Below are 15,527 nucleotides of genomic sequence, written 5' to 3'. Positions count from 1 at the left end.
CACTACACTATACACACACTCTGCACACTACACACACACTACACACACACACTACGCAAACACACACTGTTACACACATGGAGTTTGACTGACCCACACACACTTGCTACACACACACACTCCGCACATACACACACTCCGCCCTATTACACACACTCCGGTTGACACTCACACACTACACACTATATACATAGTTCCCCCTGCAATGAAACCATCGTGAACAATTCTTGTTGAATTCGTCACGATGGGCTAACTGACCTGCTTCATTCTCACCAAAAATGATACCTTTACTGGTGCCCCGCCGGTGTATACCGATACTGCGGGTGAGGTTGCCATTTTTTTTTATCAGTATTTTATATACTTACGCATAAAATGTATCTGAACATATTATTTAATAAATAAAATGAGTGTTTCATATTTAAAGGATGCAGAAATTATAAGACAAAATAAATACATATAAAAGTTATAAAGGAATCACTCATAAGAAAACGTCCAATTCCACTGCATATACCTTACACCTTTTTCCGGGGTTAAAAAAAAAATTAATACACTTCTTTCCTATATTTATTACCCTATATTCTATTCATTTACATCATACCGCTCTGACGCATTTTAAAAAAATATTGGTGTTATAGGTGTCCATAGACTTCGGTAATCTCGTTTACCATCACACGGGCTGTATTTTTGTTTGCCACCAAAGTAGTAGAAAAAAAGTAGATTCGTACTTTTGTATTATTTTTTTATGTTTCTGAAAATCAAGCTAAAAATCCACTTGATGGACAAGGACATTAGACACTATAGACATTCCGTATTAAATTGCAGCTCATGGTATATTACTTAGCTATGTCTAAAGACTGAGATATAATATCTTTTGATTTAAAGGTTGCACGCATTCATAGTTATTTATGTTTACTGAATTAACAACTTATATCTTTATGTCAAGATCTTTACAGAAACCAAAGCTAAGTATTTACATTATTTATTATAGGTAGTATAATTATATTAAATAAATATTTATAATTTCAGGCTCAATTAACGCGCTCGACGGTCGCAGAGGAGGCGAATCTCGCCGAGATCCAACGGCTGGCGGCAAACGCAGCCGAAATGCAGGCGCAACTTGCGTTCCGACCTACACGTGCTGAACTCGACGACCTCACAGCTCTCGTCGACAACTTGCGCGCTGAACTCCTCGCCAAGGACCAACTGCTCGAACGACAACGGGCCGACACCGAGAAACAAACTACAGATAGAGCGATTGAGACTACACCCTCTATTGAAGATTTAAGAAAGGTCGATGAAAAAATCGACGCTAAACAGATATCCGCTGAGATTGATGAGATGTTCCGGCTTGATGAGGATGACGACGACACTGACTCGGCGTCCACGGAGATCAACAGGGATGAGGAGAGCGCGGCGAGCGAGCCTGCGACCGATTTTGTGCGACTCGACGACGAACAGCGGCTGCAAGTGACGCTGCAGAACGGGTCGCTGCACGCACTTGAAGAGGAGCTGGTCCGCGCGAAGGAGCGGTGGGCGGAGGTGTGCGGCGAACGTGCGCGACTAGCGGAACAACTAGCTCAGTTGCAGTGCAAACCATCAACTCGCGTGTCCATGACTCAGCTTGCCGCGGTATGCGTGCCTATACTCGCCGCGGTGCTTTACTACCTGCTGCTACCACAAATCTCCTGATGGACGGCCACCTGGGATCCACCGGGATACGCGTAGCCGCCGTTCTGGACGCGCCACCGGCTCCGATTCTTTGCTCATTCACTCGATTCTTTCCGAGTCGTGACCTCTTCCAAAATTGAGTGATTTTGTAATCTCGGCAGAATTGACTCGGACCGGCCGCCCCGCTGCCAGTACCTTAACGATTCGAATATTATATGCGCGCTTAGTTGTCGGCCGAGGGTTCAGAAGTATTTAATTAGTATAATTTAGTACCTATAGTTAGAACGATAGATCGAAGTCGTCATATTGGATGCTCTCGGTCCGGTGATTGTTTTTGGCGACCGGTGCGAGTCGAGGACACGGAAAATTGTTTGTATACTTGATTGAGCTTGTATCGAAAGTGCCATTTATTATTGGAGGTGGCGGCGCGACGCCGCGGGGTCGGTGAACGTTGTTATCGTGTGTATATATTCCTAGTATTGTTTCTGTAAAAAGTGTCAGTATCATATTTGATAGATATAAATTGATTGTTGATATCTGCCATAATACATAACTGTAAATTTTATATATTAAGGCCTAACGACTGTCCTAAGTTATGATAATTATTGTTGTACGAGCTCTATCGAAATTCTCAACCGAACGAGTAGGAGACTCAGCCCAATTCTCTTGTTGAATATTTTAGATAATTGATGATATTTCATAGTGTGTTCATCTGTTTATATGACGTTATGTCGCCGTTCGCGGGCCGCAAGAAAGCTTTCGCATCGCTTCTGGGACTACACATATCAATTGTACAGATTTTCAAGTATGGGCATTTGTTCGTCGACGAAATTGTCAGTTTTCCTTCGAATCATTTGCATTTTTCTAGTCTTATAGAATCGACGTAGACTTTTTGGACGCCGGTCGATACCGTGTTCGTTATCTTTATTTAGAATTATTTACAATTAGCCAGCGTAGATGACTTTCGATATTATTGTATACGCATTTACTGTGCAGCTCTGACATTTTTGATATGTATAGTGTTATAATTTCGAGTTGTAGTATCGGTACTCACAGATTAGTTTAGAGGTTTTGTGCGTGAAGGTTTGATACGGTTTCGTTATTCTTAAGTGCCGCTCACAAATTGCCTCGAATCAGTTGTTTTGTTTTCGTATTGTAATATGATGAGTATGTACCGTCTGATAAATAAGGGATTAGGCAAAAAGCTAAGCTCTGTATACAAAATGCCGGAACATCGGATGCTTCAGTTTGCGCGGTGCGCGTCACATCTCGTCTTGTGGTCTTCTACAAGCGTCACTTTATCGGTCGGAACTTGATCGCTTAGCTCTGTGATTTAATGCCCAATAGATAATTTTGTAATAAACTTGTATAACTAACAATATATTATATTTGTAGAATTACTATAACTTTACCACGTTGAAGTCCACTATCTATAAATATTTATTATTTTATTGTTGCACTGATTTTTGTTATGTTCAATGTTTTATTTTGTGTTTAAACCACCTTATTGTAAATAGATTGTATTCATAATGTTTAGTTTCAAGCTGTCGAAGACTTTATGTTGTATTTAATGGATAAAAATTACTATTGCATTCAATGTGGATGTACTGATAAATTTATTGGAAATAATATTGATTTGTTTAAAAAAATCGGTATTTTTTTTTAATCCTTTACGTAAATCGGTACCTGATGGAATCGAGTTCTGTCCAAATAATATAGATAATAAACATGCGCGTTACACGAGCGTTGTTTTTCCTAAAACAAGTGTAGTTACGCATAGCCTTGTAACGATGCTGACGCAGGCATTCGCGAATTAATAGGCTGACTAACGAGACACGTAATAGAACGACGCACCGCCACTGGGCGGCTACAACACGCATACTCTATATTTAGCATGTATCACTCACATAAAAGAAAAAAAATTCAGTGCAGCATGTTCTACAGTTTTTGTTACGTGTCTTCAGAATAAGACTTAGGGTAGCGCGAATTAACTAATTTTTTGCAACGTTTTTATTAACTTGTTTTTGTGTTGGTCTATGTGATCGATACTGATTATGTAATAGGTTTTTTTTTTTTCAAATAATCATCTGATTATTTTGAAATATTGGACAAATCTTTCTAACGCTAATTTCTCACATCAATATATTTTTTTCGGACATTAAATATTGTCAGATCTAATATGGCGGCTAATGTAAAATGGCAATGAAGATTTTTTTCTAACGAAGTTTATACTTATAAAATCGTATTTTATAACGTAGGCATCCGCTAAAAATGGATTTTTGAAAATTTCAACATAAACGGAAAACATGATACCATGCATGCTAAGTTGAGGCAACAGCTAGCTAGCTAGCTAGTTATAAACAAGTATTTTTTCATGTATTAGACTATATATAATATATATGCCTGACAATATATTAATATGAAAAACGATTTTTAATAATTGTGTTGGAAATTTTTTAAAACGGTAATATTTTTTTGTTACGAGCGCTCGTTATTGTTAGTTCATTATTACTATTAGTACTTACTGAAGGTGTGTCAACGTCGTAATTATCTGTCAATTTTCAACAACAATTTAATAATTTTCAATGTTTCTGATTGATTTTCTAAAAGTTCTTGAGCTAAAATGTTAATCATGCCATAATAAGGAAGTAATATTATTTTTAAGGTGTCTTTCAGATTGAGAATTTGAATTTTGATGGCAATAATTTATATGAAAAATTCCGAAGCAAGGTGAAGTAGGCGTAAAGTATATTCAATGGTAGATTTATATGCAATTCTTCTTTCCCTTTTTTCTATAAGACCTTCATTGCTTTTTTACTAACATCATTTACTCAATCTAACGCTCTCCTCCTTTTTCCTCGATCCTTTCCCCCATACCGTAGATGGCGAATATTATCAATAAACTTAGTCGCTCGTAAACCCAAAAACCAAATCCTAGGGAAATTAGACTTTTTAATCAATTAGATTAGCAAACAAGCTATCGGACAGTCTATCTGGTGGAAAGCGGTAATCGTATAGACATGAATAGTACAATGGACAACAGTACTGTGTCGCCCATAGTACCCTATGCGTTACCATTCTTGAGGACTAAGGTGATAACACTAAGGCATGGTGTGTACCTTTTAATTTCACTGCATTATCCCACTCTTCAAAAGGGTAAAGTTTGATGAATGGGTTAATGCAGTGTAAAGGATTATTAGTAATGAGGTCTGATAGCCCCATTGCTATCAGGTCGACTTCTACGTGGTTCTCTCTGGAAACTATCATGGTTATTTCTTGTTGAATTCGTTATGGTGAGTCAATTGATCTGCAATAATTCTTACGTATTATTTCCCATTAGTGCTCCACCAGTATATACCGATAGCGCAGGCGGGGTTACTATTTCATTTTTACCCATTAAAAAATCAACAAACCGAAACAGCCATGCAAAAACAATTGTTTCACAGCAGAAACACGGATGAGACAGAAGTATCCAAGCAAATGACTTTTGTACAACTCCCTCTGATGAATAAAATCATATTACCCCGACTCCAAATAAGGGATATAATGCTGAGAATAATTGAGATAAGGCAAGGAAGATGATAATCGTGATATATTCTGATTTACATTTTATTTTGCTAGCAGAGCACTTTTTGCAATACATTCACCAACGATATAATGAGGGTATAAAATAATATTATTGCTTAACTCATCTATTATTTTATGCCCAGTATAAAAAATAGATTTCAGTGAGTCAAATGTATTTTAACTCGAGTAAACCGTTAGTCAAGTTAATCGAAAGAACCGTGTCAATATAAAAAATTACTTGAAATATTTAATGAAAAGGAGCGAAGTGAAGTCGTCTATGCCACCTAGGATATTAATTATCGTAAGTTTGAGAATACGCAAACGGTATTATTTGAACATTTGAAAGGAATACGTATTTTGTATGTCTATTAGTGGCCCTATTGCCCGTATGCAAAAGCTTCAAATTATTCAGCGAGATATAGAGAGGGCACTCTCAAGGCAAACTCTGAGTTTCTTTGCGTTGTACAATACGAAATAAGGATAACCGCAAAAGAACCAAGGTGATCAATCTAGCCCGAAGGATAAGCAAGTTAAAGAGGCAATGGCCTGGTCACACTTCGAAGAACCGACAACCGATGGGAAGAAAGGTTCTTAAATAGCAATCTCATACGGGCAAACGCAGTGTAGGACGACACCCACTAGATGGGGGGGGGGGAAGGGATTGTTAGTAATGGAGACTGAGAATCCCATTGCTAGCAATATACCCAACTAGGTCGACCTCCTCGCGGTTCTCCCTGGAAACTATCACGGTTAATTCCTGATGAATTCATCATGATAAGCTAACTGACTTGTTTTCATTCTCATCTATCACCCTTCACTGGTGCTCGGCCAGCGTATCCCGTTGACGCAGGCGGTGTTACCATACCATTTTCACCCATTAAAAAAACCCACTAGATGGATTGACGACTTCATATGCAGTGCAGTAAATCAGTGGATGCAGGTGGCTCAGAACCGTTCCTTATGGCAGTCTATGGGGGAGGCCTGTGTTTCACAGTGGACAGTTGATGGCTGAGATGATGATGTCTATAAGTTGTGGTGTCCATTTGTGGATAGATTTACATGTAGCAATGGGGCGGCTAGTCTCCATTACTAATTTCTCATTCTAATTCACGTTGTGAAATAATAATGAATATTGATATCAAGTGTTCAATTGTCAATTTGCAGTTCTTATTCTCTATTTGCCCCTTCTTTGCCGGGGGTGTCATAAGAGACGATTTTAAAAGAATTTAATTGTCGGAGAGGGACTTTCTTGCGTCTTTCTTAAAACATCACCAAAGCCTAACTGCAGTTGCTAATTCGCCTCCCAATCAAGCCTGGTAAATACTGATAAAATCCCCCAAAGGGGAGGCCTATGTTCAGCAGTGGACAGTTAACGGCTGAAATGATGATGATTCTCTTTGTACAAACTAGATACCATAGAAATTTTATATATTTCCATGTACAGCAACGAATGTTTAGTATCATTTAATCTCTAACTCGCTAGATAGCGCATCATGACGGGGGCTTTGAAGACAGAATTCTAACTGAACTGGTATATTAGATTATACCTATGATACCTATGATAATATAATACATCAGATACATACAAATGTAATAATCTTTAATAATATTTGACGGGTGAGAGATATTTATAAAAAAATTAAAATTCAATTTGTTCTTTTTCTTATTTTTTTTTTGTGTTTTGATTGCCTTCATTTGTTAGACTATTATCACATGATTTTGATTTGTTTATTGCATTGTTAGTAAGGTGGCTAAGGGCAGGGGTGCCATTGCTTATCAGGTCGACTACCACAACATCAATCCTTAAACCCATCGTTGTTAATTCGTTACATTTTCCTCCATTGAGACAATATTTCCCTGGTGTCATCTTTCCATCTCATTTGCATTTTTCTATAGGCCCTTAGTCCCTGTTAGTTGACCAGCTTACTAGTCCGCTATGCTCCTGATAAGAAAGAAAATATTTATATTGTAAGCGGATTTAAAGTGCGTTTTTATGCTACAATAAATATATATTACACCAAGAGTAGTCAATGATTCTAAAAACATAGTTAATTCTTTTTTTTCTAGCAACCATGTTTTGTAATCTATAGGAAAAAATCTTCACTTAGAAGCATGTTCTGTAAGTTATATTGTATGCAACCATATAGGTTCTGAGATTTAGGGCGAATTTCTTTGTAATGTTACCACGTGGTATAGGCGGCTGTGATAGAAATTAACCGTAGATATCATGCCCACAAGCGTGATAAAGAACATAGGTACACAGCGAAGCCTTTTCTCAGAAGTAAGAGGTTTCGTTGATACTATATACATATCTTACTAATATAATATAAAAAAATATACAGTCGAACATAGAACCTCTTTCTTTTGTAAATTTGTAATTTGTAGATATCTATTATTTATTATTATTATTTATATAGGTATTTGTAGATAGGTACATAGGAGACAATTAAGAAAAAATGAATGAGGGGTCTTAATAAGAGCAACAGAAGTCAAAACAAGTATTTTTATAAATTTTATCTACCTGTATGTTTGTTCCTGATTTAGGTAAAATTATTAGGTACACCAAAATCCGATATCGGTAACCGAACACTGTTGTATTCTTGAAGGTTTAATTTAAAAACTGGTACATGTCTTATTTTGATTCGCCGTCTAGAAATAAATAAATAAAAAAAATCTATGTAATTTATACAACGCAGCTGGCAGAATACATACTCGTATCTAAGTGTAGGATCATCGACAATTCTTATAGTTCATCTCTGAACCAAATCAAATAGACTAAACTGGTAAACATGTGCTCCTGTCCACTAATGAGACTCAGTATTGTAAATAGAGCCGGAGTTAATCAGCTTAACCGATATACTTTCCAATAAAAGTTGATATTTATTGTTTTTATAAAATTTTATCATCATCATCATAACATGGCATTCATTTTCCACTGCTGAGAATAAAATTCTTTTATAAAATAGGTATATCTACTTTTTTTATTACCACACTGCTCAAGTAGAAATAAATATACCGTTGATAGGATTCCGGTATTCTGGTTTCTAATCTTTTTCTGACACTCCACGGGGATCCAAAAAGAGAGAAAGAGATTTTCTCCTCTTGATTCCGAGCATTAGAAAGTTTTCTTTGACTCCGCCTTTTGTACCTAGAATAAATAATAACATCTACATTATTTCAAGTACCTACTGATATTGGTAATAAATGACATGGCAGTTTTCTTATTTAGAATTTTAAAGTTTTTTATTATGTATATAACGTTGATATCGCGCCGTTTTCTAAATAATAATAATAATAAGATGCGTTGTATTTATCTATTTTGGTGGAAACAGAAGTTTATTTAGTTGAGCTATTATATTCCAATTTTCCTAAAAAGCGAAAAATTTCCTATGCATTCATTACTCTTAAAAAAAAAATTGGATTCCATTGTATCATGAATAATATAAAAAAATATTATAGATTTTACCATTCAGGCACTGTGCAAACTACTGCAAACTAAAATATATTTTTTCTGTTACAAATCATTAGGTCCATAGGAAACGGGGTTTCTATGTCGCTGACGGCGATTAGACACAGTGTCTACGGCCTGTTTCAATAGAACTTAATGAAAATATATACAAAGACTTAGAAAATATATACTTAGATTATATAGATAGAGTGTCTCCATAGAAATGCTTCGAGAAAAACGGGTCAACTTTTTCATATAATTTTGCGTGATAAACATTTATGAGTGATTTCTTTATAACTTTTGTATTTGTCTTATAAATGCTGCATCTTTTTTAAAGCGTAAATACTCATTTTATTTATTAAATAATACGTCAAGATACATTTTATGTATAAGTATATAGAATACTTATGAAAATACGAGTCAACTAAATTGACAATTACCTGAGAAAAAGTTGACCCGTTTTTGAGGCTCGATACTCTATCTATATAATCTAAGGATCCGACATTAAGTATGCTGATGTGTATGTTAATGTCTTGCTATTCTAAATGAAAAACAGATGAATTAACTAAATATTTCAATTTGTTACAGATTTAATTTGAATATGGAAACTATAATAAAATTTTGTCACCTTTTCATTAGTTCTATTGAAGCAGACCATATATAGTTTATTGTTCTATATTTTACAATTAATATGAAATCCACCACAAAATAATTTTAATTGCATGAAAATAAAGCTAATTAATTGGTGGTTGATATTATACATAAACAATAAATACCTACATTTGCACACTGCCTAATGACTTACTTCAGCAACAATAACAAGTGCCAAAAAATTTTTTTTCAAATATTTATACATGTAGTGCCAATTTTATTAACATCGTGCCAGTTTATTAATTAAATTACAAACGATTATTTACTAAATATAATATAATGAGAAAGTTAATTATATAACAAATAACAAGGAATTAAATTATTATAAAAGAAACTATTATAAAGGAATTAAATTAAATTATTATAAAGGAATTAAATTATTATAAAGTAGATATTGCATTTAAGAATTTCTGCATATTCCCAAATAGAGTAAACTCAACCCAACTCAAATACAGTGGTAGAGAATGAAACCAATTCTGAGGAGCAATTTCTCTAAATTTATGTCTTAACCTAATATTTTATTTCGATAATTTTTCGAATTTACTATTTTATAGACTATCGTGAGTTAAAATTATAATAATTTTAATTAAAATTTATTATAATATTAGTTCATATTGGCCCTTACAAAAAAGATTTCGTTGTGACATTAAATTCGAATTTTAATTTTATGGGTAAGTTTAGAGAAAAAGCTCTTCGGAATCGACTTCAATGCTTATAGTACTCCTACCACTTTTTGTGTGGTAAATTATTCAAGATACAATAAATAATAATAATGAGTTTACATATTTAATATTACATTTCAGTGCCATCAGTGTTTCGTAGAAAATGAAATAAGATATGCAAATATAATATAGTTCAAGAGGCGGCGTTCCTGCTTTAATGACGTAAGCTAGATGGGTAAAACTAATGTGATGAGTGGGGACGCCTCAGTTCTTTATCACCACCTGGGTTCACCCTCAACACTTAGATAAAATTTTGTTTGTATATGTGCATAGAAATCCGATAGGTTTTATTTAAAAAAAAAAAGTGTAGTTTAGGTTAATGTTACTATGTAGCCAGGTATTAACATATGGGGCTCATCTTTCAAGAAATGAAAATCGAGTATATATCTGTTTCTAAATGGAATATTTCTTATAATATTTAAAAATAAGGTAGATATAATGTATCTAAGCTGTAGCGAAAGTCAAAGTATCATAATGATTACCTTAGCCGTTATCTGTCCACTGTCGAACGTAGGCTTCACCAATAGACTACCATAAGGAACGGCTCTAAACCACCCGCATCCACTTCCTAAAAGTCAAGGGATGGTCTTATAAAAATAAATATTTTTATTCGACAACACACTAATATTGTTGTGCTCAACACACATACACAACATTTTACATTTAGAGTTCATTCTAGAAATTAGTATTGTACCAGTATTTCCAAGATTATTCACTTGAAATATAAAATATTAATTACGTATATATTCTACTACTGTATGCTGTAATTTGTGAATATAAATTATACAAATAAATAGGCCAACGGATGTAATTAATTGATATACAAACATCGATATCAATTACAATGAATCAGTTTGTTATAGCCATGTATATACCTAACGTTAAGTCTTGCTAATATCTTCATTATGTTCTTCAATTGAATTTCGTTGTTTCATTTTCAGTTATTTCATATTGCTGCAGTTCGACGTATTACGTTGTATTAAAAATTATCAGCGATACAAACGGACGAAGATCCCACCGACCCAATTACTACCGGCCGACGGGAATTTCATCCGGGCGTAGCACTTGATATTTTGTCTTCTGTGTATTCACACCTTTTTCTTCTTTCTTCTTTTTCATATTAATTCTTTATAAACATTATTCTCATTTAATTACAAAATTAATTCTTCCATTCAATAAGTAGTATAACAAATTAAGTATTACAATTAAAACAAAACTAAGTTTTTTAATTAATTGTAATAAAAAACTGGTAATCCAGGTTAAATTATATCTAAGTATTAAATATTGGTCTATGGGAAATTAATACAAATACTTAAAAAGTACTACACTACACACTTTAGTATTAGTTATTGCCTTTCTAATTCTGTGCATGTACTAAATGTACTTTACTTTGTACCTACATGAACAAAAATAGAAAAAGCAATGATATCACTACAAGTACAATATAATTGTTAGATACAGTAACGGCCAAAATAATCTACGTAATATAGTGTCATCCAGCTCGTATATTAGTGTCAAGTCGTATCAATATTTATCTATATTCAATGTCAAATTTTACAAATGCAACGAAAAGCAAAAATATGTTCAACAGTAATTAAAGGTATTTAGTAATTTTCACCTGTAATTCACAGCAGATGCAAATGAATGTAGATTCAGCGTGGCGCGGGCGAACTAAGCGCTCGGTTGGCTGACTTTTGTCGACCTTCGATCGGCGCGAATGAGCAACTCTGTGGAGGAGCACGCGGCGGCGCCGGCGTCGGCGGTGAACGAACTCACCTTGACAAATGCACCATTTGGCATTGTTCGCGGGAAAACCGGCGGCCTTGCGCGCGCGCCGCCGCCGCCGGCTCTTCGGCCAATCACGAGCCTTCGCGCCACAGCCTGCGCCAGTTTTGGCCACTCGACTGAAGGCGAGCTTGGCGCGAGCGTCGCCGTCTCTCTGGCGCGTCTGCTCTGCAGCGCCACGATTTCGGTGACGCTTACTGCCCGATGACGTTTACTTTTTAGCCTTATTTGTGATTATAAATACAGACATGTGGACTTATTTGCTACTTAGACATTCAATTTGCCAACTAAGTATTATTCTTGTACATTCCAGGCACACGCTAAATTGGTTCTGTTGCTAACGGAGTCTAACATTTGCTGATATAAATATTACACGTATCTCTAACTACAGGTATTAGTTACTAGTTAATTTTTATGTAGGTACATATCATAAACTTTTATCTAAAGTTTTAGCATTTCATATTTATTAAATTCTAGCAATATCGCGCAGCTTCGCTTGCCGGCGTGAAAATAAGATCGCATGGTTATAATCTGCCCGTGTATAAAATTTATATCAAATCCGTTCAATAATTTTTGCGTGAAAGAATAATAAACATTTATCTATCCTCACAAACATTCGCATTTTTAATAGTAGTAGGATTAACTAAGTAAAAATTACAGAGTAAATAATTCATAGAGGGGTGATCGATGCATTTTAACCTTGTATAATAGACGAGGGTAATTAGTCACCCTTCAGTGAGCATTAATTAAAGAGTACTTACATACAAATGCTGATATTCAGTTTTAATTTATCACTCTTACTTATTGAAATGTATGTTATGCAATCTTTGAATTCAAAATAGATATTTTAACTAGATAATATTTGTATGAAGAAAGACAGACCACTTTATAACCCGGATAATTATTTCAAGTCGCTAGCACATGACACTATAAGAAAATTATAAAAGAAATTATATAAAACGCATTGATATTAATGCAAGATATATTTATATTAGCATGAATAAAACTAGTGAGTTATATACGTTATCGAAAGAAGGAGCAAAGACACTTGGTGTCGGACATTGACACCGTGATTAACATTTTTATCTTTGCAAAACAATATCTCCAGTAAACATTCACAGTTTTATGCAGTTGTAATGCTTGTGTAAATAACTTATGCGAGGTAGTATAATGTCGGAATAATTTAGTTGATCAATTATAAAACGAATTGCCAAAATGGCGGATGCATGTGATGTGGACGGTTGCCGCCCCGTCCCTGCGCGGGCGGCGCATACAGCCCAATCCACTGACTGAATCTGTTTCGTAGAAATTAGATACGGTAGCAACAAAAAAGAAACCCACCACGAAAAGTTATGTTTTAGTTTTTTATAATCAATAAATTAAGTGATTTTTCTAATCAAATGTTGGACTTATTATGTGTTTATTTCAACATCATATACCAGGGGGGAAGTGGCCAGTTTACCAGTTTCGTTGTTAGCAATATACCCTGTTAAGTCGATCTCCACGTGGGCCCTCCTGGAAACCACAGTGCTGAATTCCAGGTGTATTCATCACGATGGACTAACTGACCTGCCTTTTTGGGGGGAAGGGATTGTTAGTAATGCGGACTACCAATTTCATTGCTAGTAATATACCCTATTAAGTCGACCTACGATTTCTAGGTGTATTCGTCACGATGAGCTAACTGACCTGCCTTTTAATTCTTACCTATTATCCCTCACTGGTGCCCTGTCAGCGTATACCGTTAGCGCACGAGAGTTTACCATTCCATTATTATCCATTAGAGACTTTGGACTCCAAAACTAGTTAATGCACAGTATTTCAAATTATAATAGGACAGTGTACGCCTCCCTTGGTGTATATACGTCCAATTTTGAAATTTATTTATATTATAATGCTTCGAAATCCTTTCTTTTGACATTATTTCTACGTGTTAGTACTCTTAATTTCCGTAGGTATACATTACAGAGAATTAACAATGTTATATTAATTAATACGGTACGGTAATGTTTTGTTCAAACTAACTTTCCAAAAATATGCGTAAATAAGTATGTAAGTACAATATAATTTATGCATCAAAAATAATTTACTCATCTACGCATTACAACTATAAAGGTATTTTTTTATGCAATTTAGAATGGCAAGCAAGCTGATGGTCCATCTGATGGAAAGTGGTAACCGTCGCCTATAGACATGAGCAGTATCATGGACATAACAGAGTATACTGTTTCACCCATGAACCTCCCCATGCGTTGCCATTTCTGAGGGCTCAAGTGTTATTCCTCTGTACCCTGTAAATTCATTGTCACATTCCATCCTTCAAATGGAAACACAGCCATGCAAACACAACTACTTCACGGTAGAAACACGAATGGGATAGAGATGCCCAAGCAAACGACTTTTGTACAAAGTCTCTTTATGGTGAGTCACTGGGAAATATACAAATATGTACACATATGTGGATAATCATAATATATATAATCATATACCATAGCGTATATATTACATTTTTATGTAATATATATTTATGTACAATAAAAAATATCATCCCTTTTTCGTTTTTACATCGAAACCAAAATGACATAGATACCTGTTTCCTGGCTAATTCTGTGTAGATTTATGATAGATATTCTGTAGGTTGGACAATTTGGCCACCGACCAATGGACGAAATATCATTCACCTTTGATGCTCTAGCTATACCTGCTGTAATTATATGTGAAATTATTTATTATTATTATATTATCAATATAATTCCGGTTTAGTTTATAAAGTTTTAATTACACATTGAATTCGATGAATATTTTATTTGAGTGTTATCTCTTTTTAGGGTTCAGTAAGGTAATGTTGTTGAGGTAAGGTGATGTTGATGAAATCATTTTTAAATACCGATGAAAATATTACACAATTTTTTAATATTAAATCCATTTTTTTTTTGTGAAATACGTACATCGAAGAGAACCTCTCCACCGAAACATAAATTATATAAAGAAACCTTAATTTAGTATGTAAATTTGTGCTTCTCAGTAAACTCTATATAATATAAATATTTTTGATACTTTTCTTACTTATACTCTAGTAGCGATAATGGTGATTTTTAATTTGTTTGTTTATTACCTTAAGTAGCTTAAAAGCTCAACTTATTGTTATAGGATTTGACATACAAGTGATATAAAGATAGACATGGGCTACTTTTTATTCACGTTAATTAATATATTCTATTGAATTTATGGAGTTAAACTCTTAATTTAAAATTATTTCATGACGATTAAATAGTAATAAAAGACGAAGGAACCCAATTAACGTCTATCTGGTTTAGTATTGGCCAGTTTTTATTTATGTGTGGGATTAAAGAGCAGTACAGTCTTTCCAAAATCAGATGCAGATTGACGCCTACATATCCACTTACTAACAGCGCTATTTTCGTTCAATGTAGTAAGTAAAATATAATTTAGTTTGTTATCGATAGTGGTCAAATATATTACATTCTTAAATAACTAATATCTATGTTTACATAAAGAAGAAACTTTCAATAATATTTATATAATTAGTAATGGGAACTAGCCGCTCCATTACTGGGAACATACTTTGTTATGTCGAATTCCCCGCGATCCCACTTAAAAATCATGAAATTAGTTCCTGTTAAATTTATCACGATGGTCTAATGGACATTTCCTCAGCCTATACC

At 34.5% G+C, this 15,527-nt stretch overlaps 1 protein-coding gene across 1 annotated transcript in view; it reads left to right on the top strand.

Moving 5' to 3' along the window:
* Window positions 1-2,585, top strand: part of LOC128201173 (sarcolemmal membrane-associated protein) — a 31,228-nt gene extending 28,643 nt beyond the window's left edge. Inside the window, exon 13 of the mRNA XM_052897276.1 lies at window positions 1,027-2,585. Within this exon, the coding sequence (XP_052753236.1) occupies window positions 1,027-1,689 (663 nt within the window). The 3' untranslated portion in view covers window positions 1,690-2,585. The remainder of the gene's footprint in view (window positions 1-1,026) is intronic.
* The last annotated feature ends 12,942 nt before the right edge of the window (window positions 2,586-15,527 follow it).

Source organism: Galleria mellonella, unplaced genomic scaffold (genome assembly GCF_026898425.1).
Source record: "Galleria mellonella isolate WM207_F2 unplaced genomic scaffold, CSIRO_AGI_GalMel_v1 utg36, whole genome shotgun sequence".
Taxonomy (NCBI): Eukaryota; Metazoa; Arthropoda; class Insecta; order Lepidoptera; family Pyralidae; genus Galleria; species Galleria mellonella.
Note: the sequence above shows the minus strand (reverse complement) of the source record. Positions and strands in the feature narration are given on the sequence as shown.